General features: G+C 50.2%; 1 protein-coding gene and 1 long non-coding RNA gene across 5 annotated transcripts in view; one reads left to right on the top strand and one right to left on the bottom strand.

The window, feature by feature from the left end:
* The window catches only part of SAMD11 (sterile alpha motif domain containing 11), a 112,674-nt gene extending 92,746 nt beyond the window's left edge, over positions 1-19,928 (bottom strand). Inside the window, exons 1-2 of one of the 4 annotated variants that reach the window (XM_030507684.1) lie at positions 19,076-19,928; positions 17,824-17,915 (exon numbers count right to left, since the gene is read on the bottom strand). In XM_030507684.1, the coding sequence (XP_030363544.1) occupies positions 17,824-17,915; positions 19,076-19,868 (885 nt within the window). In that variant the 5' untranslated portion in view covers positions 19,869-19,928. Of the gene's footprint in view, positions 1-17,823; positions 17,916-18,182; positions 18,484-19,075 lie in introns of those variants that run through there. The other 3 variants (XM_030507686.1, XM_030507685.1, XM_030507687.1) reach the window with 3 other exon arrangements.
* On the top strand, positions 19,042-22,501 carry LOC115617338. The gene is made up of 2 exons (XR_003994576.1): positions 19,042-19,313; positions 22,223-22,501. It is a non-coding gene; the product is annotated as an uncharacterized LOC115617338 (long non-coding RNA).
* The last annotated feature ends 711 nt before the right edge of the window (positions 22,502-23,212 follow it).

Genomic DNA, 23,212 nt, shown 5'->3' with positions numbered 1-23,212 from the left:
GTCCACCACTGAAGAAGGAAATAAGCAAGGATACAGGGCCCAGTTGCAGTCTATGTACTGGTACTGGGATTCCTAATGCAAACACAGCTCAACAACACTCTTGCCAAGGAAAGCCCCTATGGAATGAGGTGAATGCAATCTCCTTCAGATGGATTTAAACAATTTCTCTGGATTTCCCTCACTCCACCTCAAAACAAAAGCAGAATACAAATGTCCAAGTACATCATCACTGGAACTCCATAATAGAGTCTCTGCACAGGCAAAACCAAAACAAACCCCCAATTCTCATGGATACAAGGATGCATAAACAGCCAAAATAAGACTTAACCAAATGAGGGTCAAAATCTTACACCCCTTGGTTCTGGAGACACAGGCTCAGGTCTGAGAGGCAGCTCTGGAGAACTAAATGCCCTATTAAAATAAATAGGGATCAGGTGGACAAATCCCTGCAGCCATTTCAAAAGGCTCAGCTCAACCTCCCTCTGCTCTGTATTCAGGCAGGTGAGCCATTCCCAACCAGAGAATGTAAGAGGAAAGCAATACCAGGCACTCCAAGAGGCAGAGCCTGGTTTGTTTAGACACTGGGTGCCAGCTGAACCCTAGAAAAATCCCCTCTGGAATCACATTTAAAGCTGGGAAGGTGAAAGAAAGGCAAGGATAGTATTTAAAAATACAACTTAAATGAATAATGATTGTGGATTCTTTAGCAAAGACCGCAAAGGTGGAATTCTGACCCCTTTGGAGGCTACTCATTGTTGGCTGATTCCTGCAGCCTCCTGAGGTGTTATTTACTGAGCCCAGGAGGCCAGCTGGAAAAGGGATAAGGGGAAGGAGATTAAAAGAGCTCCACCTCCCTTGGAGGAGGGATACCACTGCTCAAGAGCACCTTACTTCCAGGCAGATCTGTTGTGCTGGCACCACTGGTGCTGCAGGGAATATGCTTTTTAAACCAGGAACATGTATCATGAGCTCCTGAGCTGCTGCTTCTCTGTTATCTCCTCCTCTGAGTCACTGTCTGGTTTTTATTCCTATCTTCCCTCACCTGCCAACCTGCACTTGGAGCACAGCTTACTTGAAGATGAAGTTATGCTCTGTCTTCTCTGCAAGGAAGCAAAGCACACCACCACCAAAAAGTGTGCTGAACTGCTCTGTCCTGGCCAGTGGGCTGCTGTCCTTGTGTCTCAGTGTACAGGTAGCAGGGAAACATGACCAGGAGGCAGCAGACAGCTCCTCCTGCTTGTTACACATCCTTGGATTCTCCAGGATCTGAACTCTGTGTCTTCTGGCTCATCCCCAGCTGATCTTGTCCATTCAAACTCAACTGCTCTCTACTGCTGGCTGAAACTCAAAAGCCTCATCAGTTTTCAGAAGATGCCTCCCAGTCTCCTATAAATTGATCCCACCTCTCTTGCCCACTTGCTCATCCACTGGTTTCTTCCTTCAGTGTTGCCAGACATGGGCTTTTTCCACCCCCTTTTACACGGGTACACATCATCCTTATCCCTGTAGTCACCAATATATATAGAGAGGTATCTTTACTGCTGCAGCACATACTGCTCTCTAGATCATTATTAGGTATTCTCTGGCTGCAACAACAGCCAGGAGTCCCCAAACCCAGCTCCACGGTGCTAGCTGCTGGCTAAACAGAAGAGAGGAACAAACCTGACCCCAAGATCTCTGCTTTGAACTAAAACCAGCACTTGTAAAAGTATTTGACAGCTTCTCCACCTCCTATTTCTTTGGCGTTTTCCCTTCTTGCTAATTTTATTGCAACAGTGGGTATTTCATCGTGTGAAACCATTTCTTCTGAAGCACATTTGCAACTGCTTTGTTATTCCCTTCTAGATTTTAGTCAGCGCTTCTGGTACCACAAAGAGATACACATGTATTTTTAACCTAATTACTCAGAACAGCCATGTCACCTCATGCCACACAAAGGGGCTACACTTGACCTTTAGTGAACAGGAAGGGAGCTCACGGTGCACTGCAGCAGCTCTCTGCAGCCTCTCGAGAGGTAATTCAGCAGTGACAAGGGAAAGAGAATTACCTCAAATACGTTTCAGGCTGCTCTGGTCAAGAGTTCTTCATCCGAGCTGGGGACATGCTCTCACTGGGCTTTTTTGGCTTCCACCTCTAAGAAATGGACTTTTTGCATATGCAAAGGGCTGCAAATTCCTATGGGATGTGTGGGCCAGATGTGACAAAAAGTAATAACCAGTATCATGTTGTTCCTATAACCCACTGATGAGCATGGTCTGAGGGCAGTGGGGATGGCTGAGAGGGCAGGAGAAACCAGGAGCCAACACATACTCTGCATCAAGCTGTCCCTGCCTTGAAAGTGCCTGTCTCTCAATGCTGACAGTAAGGCTGAAACCAGGGAAAGCCGGAGACATGCTAATGCACATTCCCTTCCAGAGCCTGTGGGTATCCCAGTGGGAGTTAACGCAGCATTAACTCCCACACCCTCCCCTTTATGGCTTTTAGTACACAGCAGGAGGAAGGCAAGGTCTCTTTAGGGCTCCCTGGGAGAAGTGCCACTCCAGCAGCTCACAAAGAGGGGGAACTCTGGAAGCAAAGGTTTGGGGCTGTGCGAGTTGCTGAAAATCCATCCCATTTCGTTCACGTCTTTCTGTTTCTAGGTTGATTCCTCACCTTTTCCCCTCCTTCCCAGACAAACTTCAGTACAACTGTCTGCACTCAGGAAGGCTTCACTTAGAGGCATGATACGGTTTTAACTGAGGCTCAAGGTTTATTCTCACCCAATTTTCCACCTGGAATGACTAGCCCACATGGATAAGCCATGAATTCCAGAGAGAGGGATAATCTAGATGGGCCAGAAAGGCAGGCTGGAATTTCTGACTGTATTTCTAATTAATTGCACAGCACTTACAAGCAAATGACGGGTGTTCTATAAATCCAAAAGAATTAACCAAAACAAGCATAAGCTGAATAGTACTTCTGTATGTGCCATGCATATTTAAATATTCAAATCAAGAGCGTGATATTAATAAAATCTCTCAAAGTTCACACTGATATAAACCAGATTTATTGTGCTATATATAGTACAGCCGGGCCTTATAGCATCGCAGAGGTGGCAAATGCAATAAAACCCTAATCTGTTCGTAGGCAAGCAGCCATATTCATGTTTGATGGGTTCACACAGGCACAAAGAACTGAAAACCAGGCTTTATTTCCTCATTTTCTAAGGTCTATAATGAGAAACTATTGGTGGCTTTGTGCGGATGACGTCTCCCTACCCTCACCTGACATGACGGGTACGTAACACACCACACGGGTGTGCTTGGCATGGTGATGACTGACCCTTCCAGGGCACACTGCACTCCAGTCCATTCACTTAGAAGCCATTTAAACCTTCAGCCAGCCCTAAGCTGCTCTAGTTTATGCCACAGAACAAGAATACCCTCAACTACCATGGCAGAACTGTGCAACAGAAAGTATCTTCCTTTGCCACCTTCTCCTTCGAGTGCTGCTCTGCTAAATCCCAGGGATGCGATTTCATTCCAAACAAGTTGTTCCAACTATGCAAATTCCAAACTCCAGGAGCTATGAGGGCATCCGTAAAAGAAGAAAAGGGGAAGCCACTTATGTCTACCTCAGTATCTACAGCCAAACCCAGCCTGGTCACCCCTGACAGGGGAACTCCCAGGTAGGTGTCTAGTTGGTGGGTTGATCTTGATACAGGTCCTTTGGAATCACACCGAAAGTGCTGCCACAGCAGGGCCTCTCTTTTTGGTCATTCTTAGCTGACAGGTACAGCCATGGAAACTGAGTATCCCTTCTGCCCCCCAGGAATGATGCCTTTGGTCTGGGAAGCAGAGGAGTGGCTGACACAAGAGGGGTCTGCAGGTAAACAGGGCATCTACTAAAAGGGAACGGAGCCCCCTAAAAGGGGCTGAACTCCATTTCCAGCTCTCCTGGATGATTACAAGGGGTTATTTCCTTTCCTCATGCCCCACTTCTCCCTCATCTCTGCCATTTTTCAAACAGGGGGTTTCAGACTGAAGGAAAATAATGCAGCACCTCATATTGGTCCCTTTCTGGTGACAGTAACAAACCAGCCCTTCTCCAAAAGCACAGCTGAGGTGACACGGTATTACAAGAGCAGCCAAAAAAGCCCCAGGAAACACCCACCTAAATGCCAGCACGTTTCATGCACTCTGTGGAGCAGCCTGAGTGATGACCCACTTCTTTTTTAGCTCTAATTACCAGGATTCTCTGATCAAGGTGAAATTATTTGCTGATCAAGGATATTATTGATTCCAACTCATTGGCCTACTGGGATCAGTGTGAATGGTATCGCAGACCCCGACAGATTAAATACTGTCAGAACATTCCAGGGATGCTTTGAGGAGAGATTCTCTTCCTGTGTTACTGCCTTAGCATATGTCAAGTTTCACAGCTCGTGGGATATCAAGATGTTTCACGCCAGCCAAGGCTAACAGCACAGCATCTTCATGCAAGCCAGTGTCAGGGATGTTTCTCTGTACAGACAAATGCAAGTCTTGTGAAGAGGGAGGTGGAGGACAGCCTATTTCCTGATGGTTATTTCAGCAAGCAGTGAATTGTGAGGTCCAGATGTATCACATCCCCACCTCTGCTGCTGCACATATAACCCTGTCCTGACACCTTTCCAAGATCATTTAAAGCAAACGTGGAAGGAAGGTAGATTTGATTGTTTGAGGAGGTGCAAGCTTTGACAGAACACACCATGATCACTTCTTTAGAGAACTCGACCACCACCTTGCTTCATATCCTGACAGCCAGACAGGGAGACCTGACTGAGAGATCAGGAGAAAACAAAAGCAGCCACACAAGGAGTATAAACTGGAATAGCATCTAGCTGGGGGAAAAGCCTTGGCTTTCATATGAAAGCCACAGAGGTAGTCTTTTTGAAGCCCAACACATCTATTCATTACCTGAACCCACAAGCTGTAAGCACTCAGTCTGGCAAGCAGCACATACCACAGTGAGAAGATGAAGAGAAAGCATCAGGCTCTTCACAGAGGCCTAATGCACCACGAGCTGATCCGCGCGCCAGGTTCCTGATCAAACCAGCACTGAACACAAGCAGGCACAAAGGCAGAAATCCCACTGGACACATAAAGCAAAACCTAAGGAATAACAGACTTGAAGACAGTTGGACATTCCACCAGCATAACATGCGGTGAAGGGCCTTTGTAGTGGTGAGGGCCTGTCCTTCCCCACCCTTTAGGAAGATTATGATCTTCAATAATTGCACGTGTAATTTTAATAATCCCTTTATTCAGTGGAGAACTCCCAACTGGTTTGTAAACACTGGCTTAGAAGGAGAGGAGGTAACAATGGTTTCAATCCATTAACTACATGGGAATCACAGAATCCCAGCCTGGTTTGTGTTGAAGGGACCTTAAAGCTCATCCAGTTCCAACCCCTGCCCCGGGCAGGGACACCTTCCACTATAGAGCAGGTTGCTCCAAGCCCCTGTGTCCAACCTGGCCTTGAACACTGCCAGGGATGGGGCAGCCACAGCTTCTCTGGGCACCCTGTGCCATAAGAAGAATGTGCAGTAAATATTTGGTTTCTGCACTGGGAGGAAAAGCCTTGCTCTAACTTGGTATGAAAACGGAATACTTCTCATTCCAGCAGTGAATTAGGAGGTTTCCAAAGAGAAACTTCTGAAGTTAGATAGGTTTAACTCAGCAGACTTGGATAACTTGCTCTGAAAGAGTTGTAGAACAGTGAGCAGAGAAGTTCTTTAGATGCTTGGACTTTTAATGAGGCCCAGAACAATGAGGAAATCCAAGGTAAACGGGAAAGCACAGCACTGTGCCTGTATTTCACAAAGTGTAAGCATAAGCAGAATAATCCAAGTAATTTTATAACCCCCAGGAGAAATAATGAAATAGAGGAAACTAGACAAGTAATAATAAATTAAAGGAGGGTGATATAATTTATGCAAATTAAAGCTTGTTAATGGAAAAGATGTTAAACTAATATATCTTTTTCTGCTGAGACAATAGTGCCAGTGTGATGTGCTCAGATTTCTGCAAGTTATTGGATCTTACAGCACGCAACTTTCTGAATGAGAAACTGGAGCAGGACAAGTCAATGTGGCACAAACTAAATGGATTAAAAGGTGATTAAAAGACCTCAGAATATGAGCATGTAACTAATTCTCTCTAACATTTTTATTGATGATCTGGAAGAAAACAAAGAGTCATCACTGATGGTTAACACAGAGAATATGAGAGTTAATGACAAGTAATGAAATCCCAACACAGTGCGGGCTAAGGGGGGGAAGTTGGCATTTTAAAGGCAGGGAATATTATCCCGGGAAAAAGTGACTGAAAAGCACCCAAGGGTCAGGGTGGGAATTGGGTGAAGAGGTTTATCATGGGCAATGCCCCTGCCACATCAACGATGTGGACATAAATGCCATAGTAGTACCAGAGCAGGAAGATTATGGAGTGCCTACATCTCAAGGCCTTGCAAGGGTACCAAACACTGCACAGATTCCTGACAGCAAAGGGAGGATAAGGCACGTGGGCCCTGAGAAAACACGTTTCTGGGGAGGGCAAGTTAAACATCCCAGGATAAGAAACTGCATTTGAAAACAAAGTCTGGAGCAAGCTACGTGGGATACCCTCAGCAGGGAAAAGGGAGAGGCCCAGACACGAAGCTGCCAGCCCAGAGTATTCACTACTCCACTCCACAAGGGAGCAGAGCCAGCGTATGCAGGATGATTATCCTGAAGTGCAGGCTAGGGGGTTGATTCTGAAGTTACAAATCAGGTTTTCTTAATGAAACACTGAGTTTGCATAGTTATGCTTTGGCTCTAGCTGCTTCTCTGTCCATAGGAACATGCTGCCGACTGACATCTCAAAACCTGATGTCTTATATTGGGTGGGATATTCAGGGGTAATAAACAGCAACCAGCCAAAGCAAAATCCTTCCCTCCAAACGCCCTGTGCTTTGCCGTTGAAGCACGTGGTTAGCAGCCATCTGATATGATTCCCAATGCCAATCCACACAAGAGCCCCAAGTACCCACGTTCATTGTGCTCTTTGGTGTCAGCCAGCTCCATCCGGAGAGAAAACCAGCTTTTAGAAAAAGAATCAGTGAAATGACAGTAAAGAGATCCAAAAAAATGAAGGGCAACTTCTCTGGAATACAACTTAAAACATCCCAGCAACTTCAAGCTGGAGTGCAATCCCCACCACAAAGAATTCCACACTGTGTATGTTTCCAATTGGTTTTCCTTGTCAGTGCCAAAAGACCTCCCCAGGTGGAGGCTGGGCTCCAAACAGGGGAAACCACTGAAGCAACTGATACCTAGCCTTTATTCTGCATTGAACTCATGTGTGGTCTTTGCTATATCACTACTAAAGTTAGGAAGCCAGATTCTTGCCTGGCTGACAACGTGGATCCCCCCAAAGCTGGACAGGGGTCATGTGGGGCAGATCTCTGGGCAACAGAGTAGGATTATCCCACTTGGAGCTGGCACATGCAGCAAATATGAACACTGGGTCACCTCCTTTCATATAGTAGTTCCTGCTCTTCCAGTAGCCACACTGGATGTGACACAGCAACAGCTCCTCTGCTTCACCCACTCCAGGTATACCTGGGGCCTTGCTTCCCAAAGCGGCCACAGCCAGTGAAGAGCAGGACAGGTAAGAAACTTGTTTTGTTTCTCTTGCAGAGTGAAGTACTGAATCCAGCTTCTTCTGTACTTTGGAGCAGTCCTGGCTCTGCTTCCCTACTGGGATTTGACACTTCATCACACAACTGATCTTCTCAGTGCACCTGAATCCTGGATAAAGGCAGGGTGAGCATTCGGGCTGGCTGCATCCTTATGTACCAACCAAAACTACCATCAATGTGTCCTGTCACTCTGTTAGTGAGGGTGGAATTACACATGGTACACATCAAGACAGAGCTTAGCCTTAAGATACAGTATCCAAACACAAACATTTTTCAAGCTCTGTCCTTCCCTCTCTCTTACTTTGCTGCATTTAAGTATTCCCCTGTGATATGAGGGGAAAAGTTAGTTTTCCCTGTTGTTCCTAGAGCTTGGTGGGATGAGCAGCCCAGGGTTTAGGAGTCCCACCACCACAACAAAATTACTCTCAAGATACAAGTATTTCAGCATCACACTGCTAAAAGAAAAGCTCAGCAACTTATACAGCATACAGTCTCAAATGCCCTTTAAACTTACTGGTTTTTACATTCTATAAGGATTTAAAGACAACAGCAGAGTCATCAAGGAGAGAACTAAATCCTCCCAAAGCAAGGATGATTCCTGCCCTCTGCACACACCAGGGGAGAGAAATGCTTTCCAGCCTCACAGAATTACTGCATGCACTTCTGGGAAATCCATCACAGCAAGGTGAGACTTCAACAGACCAGATGCACACTGCTGATGCAGACAAGTGCAGCTCCATAGACTTCCAGCCCTGAATAAACCAGCTCAGGAATTTCAAGCCAAAAACGTTTTAAGGAATCACATTGTTAATTTGGGGATTAAAAACCCCAGACCCCCATTACATTTTTATTCACAATTAAAAGCATCCTTGTAAGGAGGATGCAGGCTGCCCTTCTCATTCGCTTCTTGACTGCTTTGAGATCATGTCCTATCCATTACGCCCCCAAAAACCCCAGCAGTGGTGTCTGGAGTAGCAGCACCACCCAAGAAATCAAACCATCAGCCCTCTGCTCTGAGAGAGCCCTTTTAGCTTGATAAGAAACAAAACTGCTGGACGGCCAGAACACAGGGAATGTTCCAGGCTCTGCTACGTGTCCTCTGATGCACACTACGTTTTGATGCAAGCCATAGCAGTCTAAGGATGAAAAAGAAGTCAACAGAGTTCACCTGATGTAAACCCAGACTGAGGGTGACCAAAGCCCAATCCTGCACTCACACTGCATGCTTATTTAAACCTACATTTACTTTAGATCACAATGATATTATCAATCGAGTCTATTGCAGCTAAGCAGGAACATGCCAGGCATGGATGAGGTCCCAACAGGTTTAGGCACTGAACATACACAACTACCCAACCATTCACAATATACAACTTATTTTCTTTCCTTCTTCTATTTAAACTGACCCTAAACCCCTGTAATACTTAATACCAATGGGGTACAAGTTTTAAGCAACACTACTACTGTAAACTCTTGCTCATTGAACCATCACTGTGGTAGAGCCTTCCTTTGTCAGTGTACTTTACGGTTAAGTGGGTGAATCACAAGGGGGAAATAAAAGAGGAATTGATATCATAGTCCCTCTGGGGACCAAAAAGCAAACTAAAAAGGCATATGTTTGTGTGGTTCACCCCATGTCACAGAAAAAGAGATCTCAAGCATCACAGCTGTGGCAAATGGTGGGAAAAGTTATTGATCTAAAAGAATTCAGTTTTACTGTAAGGGCTGGTACTTTTACTTATTTAATAAAGATCTGGCATCAAATCACTGTGAATTTCAGGATTATCTAATTCCATCTAATCTCATTCAATCACGGATGCTCCAGACTGGAGCAGAAGGAATGCTTGCCCTTTCCTGTCTGCAGGGGCCATCTCCCGTTGCCCTGGCAACCCAGCAAAAGCAGCCTCAACAGGGCTGAGTACCGCGGATCACATTCATCTCCAGCTAAAAAGAAAGGATGGGGTTACAAGGGAGTTTGTGCAATTTGATGGGTAGAGATAGGCAGAACAGCAGCTACCACTGGAGTGGAATCTACTCATAACTCTGAATTATCAAGGCCCCAGAGACTCGGTGATAAATACAAGCTCCTAAGGGTAAGCCACTCACAGACAGGAAGCCCGTCTGGTAAAGCAGTCTGCTTGCCTTCAGAAGCAAGAGGAAAGTTTTCTGCTAAGAAGCTGTGGCCATTGAGAGGCCCAAGTTAACTGAACCCATTTATAATCCTGGAGCCGCTTTTTCAATTCCCTGAAAGAATCCCACCTCCCAGCATGAAACTGGGAACCAACCACAAGCAAACACACCACTTGGTTGCAGTGTCATCACGAGAAATAGTGCAGATGTGCTTTCTACACCAAAAGGCTGTCAAGTGCCTCTTCTGTCACCAAAAGCTCTCGAGTTTTCCTGCTTCTTCATTCTCTGGAATCCATTCAGAAAAGTTCTACCTTCTTATTAGCACAATGCAAGAAATATCAGGTACTGCCCATCATAGTGCATCTTAAGACAGAAGATGCTGTTACTCTGAGTTGATTAAATCTTACTATGAAGTTTTTTGGGTTTGGTTTGTTTCTTCCATTTTAGAATGTGATAAAACAAAAGGCTACATCAAGGCTCAGGCTTTTTTATGCGAGCAGGCATCAGTGCAGAACTTGCCCACAGCCTTTGATCTGCACTGAGGCACAGCTTTAACCTGCCAGAGGGGAGATTGAGATGAGCTCTGAGGCAGAAGCTCTTCCCTGTGAGGGTGCTGAGGCGCTGGCACAGACTTTTCCCAGAGAAGCTGTGGCTGCCCCATCCCTGGCAGTGTTCAAGGCCAGGTTGGACACAGGGGCTTGGAGCAACCTGCTCTAGTGGAAGGTGTCCCTGCCCGTGGCAGGGGGTTGGAACTGGATGAGCTTTAAGGTCCCTTCCGACACAAACCAGTCTGTGAATCTATGATTCTGTGATCTCTAGCACGATGCATAGCAGCACACGTGCAGATGAGTAACACCTTTTCCTGGCAAGTGCCCCACTGAAAAAAGCAAGGCTGGTTGTGTGAGCCCCTAGTCTGATGCCACAGTGCAGCAGCCATGGGGATGACAGCCTGCAGTGACATCCATACACATCACACCAAGGTGATCTGGCTTGTTGGCAAATGCTGCTGCAAGTTTCCTTCTAGCTGAAGATGTAAAAGATTAAGAAAGCCAACTTTGCATAGTGACTGCAGCTACCTTGACATCTCAAATGAGGGATTTGATGTGCAGGAGTATTTTCATACAGGTAACAAGGCAAATTCAGGCTTGATGGTATTCCCAGATCCTGTGGCTGTGTATGCATGTTAAAAGAAAGTGAAATCAGTAAAACCTGAAAGTTCCACATTGACTAGAGGTAAAATATATGAGCAAGAACCCTTCTTTGTATGGTTGGGAATTCCCTCCATCCATCCTTCCTCGTCCTCAAACATGTTACAGGAAAATCCCAGATCAGGTTATATTTATGACCCAGGGGAATGTGTCATTTCCTCTCGGTTCTCACTGGTTTGTTGAAATAACAGAGCCAAAAATAAAAGAAAGGAAATGCATTGCTCCAACAGTGGAGGTTGCACATGAGAAGATTCACCCTCACCCAAGAGCAGTATAAGAGTAAAGCAGAGGTGCTCGAGATGTTTGATTTCACTGAATCAGAATGGTTTGGGGTGGAAGGGACCTTAAAGCTCATCTAGGGCCAATAGGAAAATGCTTCCCTTTTCTCCTGTCCCATAAGAAGCAACCTGAAAAGTTCCTCATCCCTGCAAACTCCAACCAGGTGATGGTTTTAAACCTCAGGAAAAGAAAAAGGAACCAGTTTCTGAGGGAGTTAATTCTGATCCTATAGTCGCCTCTGCCATTTAGATCCCATGTTCACTAAAGGCATTTGCCACCAGGCTCCAAATTAGCACTGGTCCCTCTGAATAAGGCCCGCAAGTGTGGACACAGACCACTGCAAATTAAAACCAGGTGCCTGTGCCCTGAAGCAGCAGAGACAGCCCTAAGCAGTTTAATGACATCTCTAAATAATTTTGACAGCAAAATTACTTATCCTGTGTCACCTTTACGCTGCCCCTGACACGCCACTAACAAGATGATGTTGCTCTCTTGGCTTCTATATATTTATTTCTCTCTGTTTCTTCCCATGCTTACGTTTCCTTTCCTCAGAGCACTAGATTCTCCAGCCCTGATGGAGTACAGTGCAATGCCCCAGCAAGAAGCACCAGCTGCAAAGCCCGTCCTGCCTCTGCTGACTTGGTGTGTAAAACTCACCCAGGGGCTGAGGGCTTGGAAGCTGCCTCTTCTACAGCTGAGCCCACCAGAGAACCTAACACCACAGTGCCAGGAATCATGGAATGGTTTGGTTTGGGTTGGAAGGGAGCTTAAAGCTCATCCAGTCCCAACCCCCTGCCACAGGCAGGGACACCTTCCACTAGAGCAGGTTGCTCCAAGCCCCTGTGTCCAACCTGGCCTTGAACACTGCCAGGGATGGGGCAGCCACAGCTTCTCTGGGCACCCTGTGCCAGCGCCTCAGCACCCTCACAGGGAAGAACTTCTGCCTAAGAGCTCATCTCAGTCTCCCCTCTGGCAGGTTAAAGCCATCCCCCTGACACATCCTGTCCTGGCTCTTCCAGGGAATCAACACCACAAAAGTCTGCTGGACGAGGAAACCCCTCTGCAGTCTTTCTACAGTCCCAGCAGGAGGAAATCTGCTCACTCCAAGTCGAATCCCTCACACACGCCAACCTGAGCGTAAGTATTCTTTCACCCTCTTTCAGGGAGGGTCAGCTTGGCTGGTTATTCACAGACACCAAACTGAACTCACAGATGGATCTTCCTCTGCCCTTCTATCATGCAAGACCTTTTGCAGTCAGTTCCTCATCACTGCTCACTGGAACAGCAGAAATCTTCACGGCAGCCCTCACACCACAGCAAACCTCCCCTACTTGGAACTCCTTAACCCCCACTGTACAATGACATTCTTTTCCTAAGCCGTAGCTGCTTCCACATCTCTGCTGTTCACTCACAAGACTGCAATCCAATTAATATTTTCCTTTCCAGAGGGTATTTAATAATCCACAAAATTAAATCCTTCAGTATTGTGCTGGCACTCTTAGTGCCACTGATCTGGGGTTGTTCTGCCTCTGTGTAAAATAATGACTAGTCATGTCACTGGTGCAACACCCACCTTCCCAATGCCTGGCAGTGAACAACAGGCTCCTGCAGTGTGTCCTGTTCCCGAGCCGAGTGTGAGGACCAGCAGGAGTAACTTCCACACTGATTCCCATTCCAAGCTGTCAAGTTTTCCCCTGTGAAGTGCTGGATGACTCAAGAGCAGTTGATTTTAGGGATGCTCCTGTGACAGAAGCAGACACACAAGTGCCCTTGGATCAGCAGCCCTGCATGCTGAGGCTGTGGGCTCGAGCTCAGCATCTCTCCCCAGTCCCAATGGGATGTGTGAGCCTCTCCCCATTTGAGAGCACAACGTACCTCACCTCCAGTCTCTCTATAAAGATGATGTCTGACAGATTCTGGATAAACTTGTGTTAAGGATTCAAGTTTAACTTCCAAGTCTGCAATGCAACACACACACTCCAAAAACAACTTGAGCGAAATCCATTAAAAACCCAAAACAGAACCAAAACCCCCACAAACAAACAGAAAAACCCCAAGCAACTCAAAACACTCCAACAAAAGCCAACCTAAAATGTGCTGGATTAAAAGCAACAATCCAAATCAGCATGAAACCACAAATAAAAATCAACAGACTGTGCCAAAGACCTTGGGGGAGATAAAAAGGTTTGTAAGTCTGCTTTGCAGAGGGGCTTTTTCCACATTCATAAGGCAGCCCCCAGGGACACGAAGGCAAAGTTATGAAAACAACCCCTTTCACATAAACCCCAAGGTTCTCCAGCTCCAATCTTTAAGTCTACAGCAGCTAAATCTAATCTAGTCAGTTAAAAGCAAAATTTCAGGCTTAATCCTGCCTCTACAGGCAGCCAACTACATTTTCCAGCAGGCAGAGTCCTCTTCTCACAGGAAAGTTCTACTAAAAGACTCCTGTCCCTGTGGGGGAGATTCCCCCTTTTGGGCCAGCCTCCGATGGATCCCACAGCTCCCTAGCCCAGGGATCTCCCTTCCTTCCCGCAGCCCAGTTTTCCAGGCAAAGCCATGGAGCAGGCTGATGTCCAGGAGGGCATCACTTGGTAGGGCAGGGAATGTGGCTGCAGCCAGAACCAGCAGCACAAGTCACATGAAGCCATGCTCCGGGGTAGATGTGGAGCTGCCTCCACCCTGCACCTCTGAGACAGGGAGACAGGAGAAGGCTCAGTCTTAGGGCTAAATACCAGAGATCCTGCTGATTGCTGGCATTCAGGTTTTGAAGTTACTTTTCCCAGCCTTGACAAAGTCTTGGATTAATGCCTTAACCTCAGGGCCAGCAAAAGAAAACAACAACAACGATGACAACAAAAAGCAGCAGATAAACAGAATCACATGTGAATAAAATCAAGAGCAAAACATAGCCCCAGTAAGCAAATGAATTACTCCTGTCAGTGACCAAGCTGAGCAGGATCACTGTGTGGGACAGGCAGTGAAGGAAATGGGGCAAAACCCCATCACTGTATCGTGTTTTCTGTTGGAATATGGCCATATCCTGACAGCTTTCTGTAAAGTCACCCTCTCTACCTGTGACCTGAACCTCCAACTCCAACACGGGCTACTTTTCAGAGACCCCCATCTTCAGAAAAGATGGGAAAAGAGGATGAGGAGCAGCCAGTGCCCGGTCTTAAGGCACTTTCAGAGGCAGCATGACTAGTATGAAAAACACAGTATGGGTCACACTGTCTGACAAGGGAAACAAGTGAAGTATATCCATCATAAGGAATGCTGTTCCTCTGTTATGCTGGATAGGTAATGCAGGACTTTGCCAATCTGTGTTTTAGCAATAAAGATTTCAGTGCTGTTCTCAAGCCCATTTAGGCTTCCCCCTCCCTGTGTCTAAGACGACCAGTGCCAGTGAGAACACCTTCAACCCCAGCCTGGCTGTGGGGTTGAAAGTGGAGATGGAGAGAACGGCTCAGTGGGCTCTGGAGCACGGGCGAGGGCACAAGCCAAGGGGACAGGGATGCCGGCAGCACAGCCACGCTCCTGAAGGGCACACGGTGCCCGGGGGTCTCTGCAGAGCTGGGGGGCGGAAGCAGCCAGCAAAGCACATAGAGGCACCGCGTCCCTGCCAACCCCTGAGCCCTGCTCCCAGCCCCCAGAGAGGCCCCGGGGGCAGCTTCTGGAACTCGCCCATTCCCAGGGGTCCCCCCTGAACCCCCCAGCTCGGAGCGGCGCCGCGGCCGCCCCACCCCGCATCCCTCCCGCCGCTGATTGATGGCTGCTGCCGGCCCGGGGGAGGAGGCGCCAGCGCGACCGGCTGCTCCCCCTCCGCCTGCAGGAAACCGGCGGTCGGTGGCGGAGCTGGGCCCGGCGCCGGCCGCTGTCTGCAGCTGCAGCAAACGAGCTGCGACGGGGCGGCGGGGGGCGGCGGGGCCGGGGCAGCGCCAGCCCCGCCGGAGCGCAGGGGGGGACCGGGGTCGGTTTCATTGCGGGGACCCGGAGCAGGCGGCAGCGAGCTGGGAGGGGGGACACACATGGACACACATGGACACAGGGTTCCGCTCTGGCTCCCCTCCCCGAATGGGTTTTCCTGGCCTATTCCCGCTGTCCAAGGACTGATTTAGGAGCAGTAAACCTAGCATCAGCGCCCCGGCTCCGTACCCCCATGTGGTAACGCAGGAGACCAGGAGCCACGCACTGCAAGTATCTATTTACCTATAAAATACACTGTAAAAGACAAAGTATTTCTACATTTGAGAGGAGACAGCCCTTTGATCCTCCTGGTGCTTGAAAGGGTGATCACTGAACAGCTAAACTGTGCCCCGTTTTTAATCCTCCTCCTTGGGTAACTGTTCAATGGGTCATGCACATAGCTGGGACAAGGCACTACCAAAAGATTCCAGGTTCAAAATAGGGATTTGTCCTTTGGTCAGGTGTATGTCCTAATTACAGCACAGAAAATGCAGCCAGCACCCAGAAACAAGAGATGTGATAGAAGCTCTCATTGGGGTACTCATTTATAAAGCTGGGGATGTGGTAGAAGGCAAGTCCAGAAGGATTTATTCCTCCCTTCCCAAAACTATACCAACCTCTCTTTTCCTCCATCTGAACTTCTCTGATCCAGTTCTCAGAATCACACAATCCCAGCCTGGTTTGTGCTGGAAGGGACCTTAAAGCTCATCCAGTTCCAACCCCCTGCCACAGGCAGGGACACCTTCCACTAGAGCAGGTTGCTCCAAGCCCCTGTGTCCAACCTGGCCTTGAACACTGCCAGGGATGGGGCAGCCACAGCTTCTCTGGGCAACCTGTGCCAGCGCCTCAGCACCCTCACAGGGAAGAGCTTCTGCCTAAGAGCTCATCTCAATCTCCCCTCTGGCAGGTTAAAGCCATTCCCCTTGTCCTGTCCCTACAGGCCCTTGTCCAAAGCCCCTCTCCAGGTTTCTTGCAGCCCCTTTTTAGGCACTGGAGCTGCTCTAAGGTCTCCCCTTCAGGAGCCTTCTCTTCTCCAGGCTGAACAAGCCTGAACAAGCCCAACCATTTTTGAAGACATTTGTTGCACACAGAGCTGCCTTCCCATCTGCAGATGCACAATATCCCTGGGCCACTACTGAAAACATGCGGACAGTGCAGTGTGTCACTCCAGCTGCCACCCAGTGCAACTCAGCACGCAGAAAGCAACCAGCAAACGGTGTCACCTTGCCAGAGACTTCCCAACACCACCAGCGACTGTGGCCTGTCTCTTTGGCCTGCAGATAGCTGGTCACCGACCTCTGATCCACAGCATTAGCAACTAAGTACTGTGCAAAACTCAAACCTGGAGAAAGCTCATTACACCACATCGTGCCTTGCCCTGTAACTCAGAGGAAGCGCCTGGGTCTGTTGGGTCTATCTGGTTTGCTGGGTTTAAATACCTGCAGTGGAACAAGTACTTGCAAGCTCCCTGGGCAGTTCTTGCTCTGGAAAGGACCACTGCTACACAAACAGGAGACTCACATCACACAGGTGGCACCTTCACATTGATTTATGTAACTTGATTATTGCCCTAAGGCCCTCCCCATGTCGGTGCAGACACACACGTGGAAGGCAGGGCTGTATTTGTACACAGAAGCACGCAGGCACATAGACACTAGGCAGAAATAAATTAAATGCACAATCCTGTCCTGCAGAATCATAAAGATAGTGCAGGTGAAAAGAGATGGCCCATTTGATCCCCAAGAAATGGCTGATTTCAGTGGATAACAGCACGGAACTGCCCAGCCGCAGCCGTTTCCCAGAGCTCCTCCCAATGATTTAAGTCATGGTGGCTATTTCAGACCAAGACCTGCTTTAGTTCCACAAACCAACAGCTCTGTCGTCCTGTCATTGCGTTTATGGTTATTTTTACACCTGATGAACTGCTTTTAATGCCTCAGTTTACTACGGTTTCAGTAGCTTTTATTTATATCACCAACATCTTTTTCATGAAGATACTTTATAGAGATGGTGAAAGTCTCAGGATAAAGGCAAGACAGCAGAAAACACAAGGAACTCCAAAGTTAGGAAGAACAGATCTATACAAGCAGTAACTGGTTTATGACATGAACACTGCAGAAGTCACAAGTGCTCAGGATAAGTTTGTTCCTCCTTATCTAACAAAATTCACTAATGGTTTGAAAACTGTGGCTGTTCTGACTGTTGCCTTTTGCTTTATTCAGCCACTTGACACTGCTGCACAATACACCAAAATGAAGGGGTGAAGATAGGGAAGAGGCTGCTGAATGATTCGTAAGTATCACTTTGGGTGTAGGCAGCTCCCCCTGAAAACCAGGTGCTGCATCCTCCAGGTCACACACTGCTCTGTTTGCAAGCTCCTCTCTGCCGGGCTGTGGTGCACACGCTCGGGACTGACAGCTCCCAGCCCACACTGATCCCAGTTTTATGATCACAGAAGCAGAGGGATGGGTTTTTTAAGGGAAGGAGGCAGAGGAGAAGGGAGATGTCTTAACTAAAGCACATAGTTTAACAATAATCTTACCACTGGAGACGAAATTCGACACCCAGGGCAATCACAGATTGGAGGATGTACCTGTAAGATTCCTTTGGACATAAGAGTCTTCAAACTTTTCCCTAGATGTAGACAAGGAAAAGAAGGACGAGGATCAGCACGTTTGTAGAAGGATTTAGGCAAGGCAGGAGGACAGCACGCGCCTGCTTCCATGCAAACACCCCTCCCACCGCCGCCTGCCCCCTCCCGAACCTTTTCCCCCCCCCCACCTGCAGCGCCCCGCAGCCCCCCCCTGCCGCGGGGCAGCGCAACCGGCGGCGGGGGAGCCGAGCCCGCTCCGTGCCTCCCCCCCGCTCCTCCGTGCGTGTCACTCGGTGCTCCTCACTCACCCCGGAGGAACTGGCATCTCCCGGGAGCGCGGCAGTGAACGAGCAGGACAGGCGAGCGGAGTAACGGCACTAAGTTACTGCCCTTCCCTCCGGCGAGGTGTCAGCGCCGCGGACCCCGGGGCTGACACCTCCCGCTCTCCGCTAATTGCGTGCAGCACCGGCTCCCCCCACACACACCCCACCCCTCCCGCCCCGGGGCCAGCCGGGTCCCTGCTCTCCACCTGCCGCCCGCACCAGCAGCAGCTCCGGGTGCCGGGACTGCGGCGCTGGCTCGGGCTGCGCCGCGGGCGGGAGGGGAGGGAAGGGAAGGAGGGAGGGAGGGAAGGGAGGGAGGGATGGATGGATGGAGGCAGGGCCGGAGCCGTCAGCAGCCGCCGCGGAGGTCCCGCCGCCACCCAGCTGCGGGGAACACCCCCCCCCCGCGCCCCGCCCGCCGCCCCGCCGGGGCCTGTCCTCGCCCGGCCGCTCCCCGCGGCTCTGCCCGCTGCCGCCACCGGCACCGGCGGCTCCGCACCCCGCCGAGCGGCGCCCGCAGCCGCGCTGTGCCCCATGTCCAACCCGCCAAACTTCCCTCCGGGAGCGACGAAAACACCCCCCCCCCACAATAACCCCAAACAACTGTTCCCCAACCGCTCAGAAAACTTACTCCGGAGAGCCCGGTACCGGGCAGATACGGGAGAGAGGGGTGATGGGGACGGGGTGGGGGGCACGGCGGTGGGAGCTCATGTCCCGGCTCCCCCCGTGCGAAAAGCAGCGGGAAGCACGGCTCCCGTGCGGACCCCGGTTCCGAAGCCCGGGGGTGGGAGGGAGGGAAGGGCGGGGGGATGCCGCGGCCGGGAGCCCCACACACGCCGGGGAACCCCGCACACACCGGGAGCGAGCAGCGCCTTTACCTTTGTGCCTGATGCTGCGCTTCCAGTCCTTGGCTGTCTCCCTGCCGCTGACAAACTGGAACTCGTTGGGGGTGAGCCACTCTCCCCGGTACCGGATGGAGGGTCCTTTGCTCCCCTGGCACAACTTATTGATGTAGAGCAGCGCCTTGTTCTCCCCGCACTCCACCTCGATGCAAGGCTCTCCGTTGTCAAAGAAGGGCTGGAAATCCGGGATGGAGGAAAACCTCTCCAGCATCAGGTCCTCGGGGAGGTGGTGGGGGTGGTGCGGGTGGTGCAGGTGGGGGCGGTGGGTCTCATGGAAGCCCAGGTACGCACGGGGGGCAAAGAGCTGGTCGTAAGCCGGCGGGTGCGGGGCCACCACCGGCATGGCAGCGGCGGCCAGAGGGGCGAGATAGTCAGGTAAGGTTTCCATGGGCTGGTTAAAAGCTGCCAGGGCCATCTCCTCCCTGTCAAGTCGCTCCTTCTTGATCGCAGGCATGGTGCTGCCGCGCTCCCCCGTCTCTCCAAAGCACAGTGGCTCTAATGTCTCCGGTTCAACTTGCCCCCGCTCTGGCTGGAGTTGGGATGAAATGCGCCAGCAGCAGCAGCAGCAGCAGCAGCACAAGCACCTTTGGCGCCCGGGTGCCGGAGGTGGCTGGGATCCCCCGGAGCAGCCCGCTAACAAATCTCCTGGGCTGGCTCCCCAGCGGAGCTGTCTGGGATCCCTCTCCCACGGAGAGGCGGCTAATGTACCGTAGACCCGGGAGCTGCCGTGTGGCTCGCAGATCAGCCCCTCCGGACTAATACCTGACATCTCGGAGAGGTCTCTGCTGCCGTAGACATTATTTTGGTTTAAAAAAAAAAAAAAAAGGGGAAAAAAAAAGAGCTTATTGATTCCCCCACATCGACCCACCTTCCACCAGGCTGGAGGGTTCCCCGCCGCCCACCCAGCCCCCCTTTTCGCCCTCCTCTCTCCCCCCCTTCTTCTTCTTCTTCCTTCCTTTAAACTGACACCTGGTTTATTTATTTATATGCAATAATTAAAATTAAACGCTCCGCTCCCGCCGCCTCGCCGCCAGCCCCTCCCCGCCCCTCGCCGCCGGCGCCCGCCGGCCGCAGGGAGCACCCGGAGCCGGCTCGGTGCCGGCGCGGTGCCCGGTGGTCCCGGTTCTCCCGTTTCCCGGACGGGGAAGTTTGCCGGGGGCTGCCCACCTCCACCTGCAAAGTGCAGCCGCGCCCGGTCCCACCGAAGCTCTATGAGCACACTGCGGTGGGGGGGGGGGGGGGGAGGAGTGTGTGTTTAAATTTCCACTCCCGCACAACATGTTAAACCCGTGCATGTCAGGACGGACACAGGGATGTAGCTCGATGCACACGCACGGACACACCGACACGCACTGTAATAACGGCCCCGCCGCCGCCGCACGCTGCCCCCCGGCCCCCAGCGCCCCGGCGGGGCCGGGCCGGGCTCCCCGCCGCGCCGGCACAGACAGTTATCGATCTGTGCTCAGAAGTCACCGGGTAGTTCAGACACTGCCCAAACCCGACCGCCCGCCGCCGCCGCCGCTTCCCCAACTTGGCCCATTTAAAGAGCGGAGGCGCTTGCGAGTGACGGGCGGCGGGCGAGGGGGTGAGCGACGGGCGGCGGGGACAGCGCCGGGGACGGAGCCGGCGGCGCGGGGAGGGGGGCTCGGGGGCTCCCCCGGGCTTCCTGCCGGGTGGGTGCACGTCCCTGGGCCCCCGGGGGCAGTCCCATGAGGAAATAGAGTAACAAAGCACAGCCTGGTTTGGGTTGAAGGGACCTTAAAGCTCATCTAGTTCCAACCCCCTGCCACGGGCAGGGACACCTTCCACTAGAGCAGGTTGCTCCAAGCCCCTGTGTCCAACCTGGCCTTGAACACTGCCAGGGATGGGGCAGCCACAGCTTCTCTGGGAAAAGTCTGTGCCAGCGCCTCAGCACCCTCACAGGGAAGAGCTTCTGCCTCAGAGCTCATCTCAGCCTCCCCTCTGGCAGGTTAAAGCCATTCCCCCTTGTCCTATCAATGCACAACAAAGCACAACCCATGCAAAAAACACAGAAGGTGGCAGGCCAAAGCCTGTTCTTTCCCTATACAATGATACAGCAAAACTTCGGAGAACAGTGTAAATTTGTTTTCCATTACGAGCCATGGCACAAAGTCCACGTGAAAGTGCCCTGAGAGGACAACATGATCCAAAATTAAGTTGTGTGGTTGTTATACATCAACAAGATGGAGTTCCCTACCTTTGGATGCTCAGTAGGATCGACTGCAGGAAGAATCCTCCCTGGAAAGGAAATCAAACCGTATTATCCCCTTAAACACAGTACAAGAACTGTGCCCACAAGTTACACAGTGGCAGAACAGTGAGAGTACTGTGTGAGTTCTGGCTTGGAGTTCCCACAACAACAACAGGAAGTTCTTAGCTCTGTCCCAAGGTGTCACAGAATCATGGAATAGATGTGCCTGAGATCCTACGGGTGGTATTTTCTGCCCCCCTAGCTCTCAGGTGACAAGTACCCCCCTCTAGAAACATCCACCAATGGACAGACCATTTGTAGGACAAGCTATTGCTTCACATCAGTAAAGGCAGAGGAAACTGCCTCTCTGGGGTTGTGCAGATCTGGGAATGGAATCCAGGCCCCAAATCACAGTTTTCTCTTGACACTACTTGACCATGATCCTTCTTTCTTGCCTATTTATACTCAAGCAATGCAAGCTCTGGGAACCATCCTTGCTTCTTGCTCTAATGAGGGAGGCAGATACACATACCCATCAAACCTCTCATTTAGGCTTTCAGGCTTAGGCTCTTACTCTTAATGCTTCTGACTGCTCAAGATGATGGGGAAAAATCACTTTCTATTATCACCTAATGAGCCAAGGAAAATGCTTGGAAGAGGTTCTGGGAGACAGGCTTCTCTGTGGGAGCATGTAGAGGATGGAGATCTGCTAAGAAGGCCATACAGTGAGAACAGTCCCAAAAACCTGCATGCCTGGCACACCTAGAACTGCATTGAGTAACCTGTAACAGCTTCAGAACTACTTCAGACCTCCTTTGACTCCATCTTCTTTGTAACTTGGCTGCATGGGACTGATAACTTCTTATAGGGGAGTGGGGTTTTTTCCTCAAAGCCTTCTTTCTTTTTTACAGCCATAAGAGTGACCGTTCTGCTTCCACCTCTGTTCCTGATGACAACTTCACCTCCAAGCACAGAGAGAGCTTGGCCACAGCCTTCTCCAAAATCTCCCTCCAGGAGGGGTCACAGGAGGGCAGAACAAGAACCGCCTTCATCCTCCAGGAACAAATCCTTCTGTGGTACTTCCAGACTCCTCAGATCTCTGTGGTTTGGATGCACACTCAAATATTAACAGCACTTTGCATTACCATCCACTCTTCCCCTAATAAACAGCTCTATGAAACCTTTCCTAATCCAGAGAACTGTTATTTACCTTTTATTTTAAAGTATAAACCAGGACCTAGTCGTAAGTGAAGTGAACATGCTGAGTCTTCGTTCTAGAAGGACAACATCTACTTGGCTGTGTTTCACGCCTTGATGCCAGTCATGACATAAGTGCACTGGCCAAGCTGTGCAGAGGTCCAGCCCTGGAGGAGTAAGGCCTCATGATGGTGGCTCAGTATGAGGTGCACGGCCTGGACCAGGCAGGGTTTCTTGCACACATGTAAAGTGAACTAAGTGCAGTTTGGGGGGATTCAAGAGGCACAGACTGAGGCTGATCCTGTCAGTCTCTTGAAAGCACTAATCATTCCTCTCTACCCCTCCCCACTGTAATACTGAACAAGAGTTTGGATGGCCAAGTTTGACAGCAGGAGTCTGAAGTTGTTCAGCTCCAATCTCACACCAGTAGAGCTTTCAGGATTAAACAGATTCACCACTGGAGAGCACATCAGACAGACCAAGGCAAATCCATGTACATGTGGTTCAAAAGAGAACCAGGTATGCTTTGCAAATTCCACGCTGAGGAACTGGGACATGTTTTCAGGTCTGTGGGCAGGAATCACCATGTCTTTTTGTGGTGTGCTTCCGTGGCACCCAGCAAAGTGAAAGCATGATTCTGATCCTGCTCACAGAGGCACTACCACCAACCACAGTAAATAGTGATAGTTTTCCTATCGTTTTGC

Source organism: Strigops habroptila, chromosome 16 (assembly GCF_004027225.2).
Source record: "Strigops habroptila isolate Jane chromosome 16, bStrHab1.2.pri, whole genome shotgun sequence".
Taxonomy (NCBI): Eukaryota; Metazoa; Chordata; class Aves; order Psittaciformes; family Psittacidae; genus Strigops; species Strigops habroptila.
This window is presented reverse-complemented; position numbering and strand designations above follow the sequence as displayed.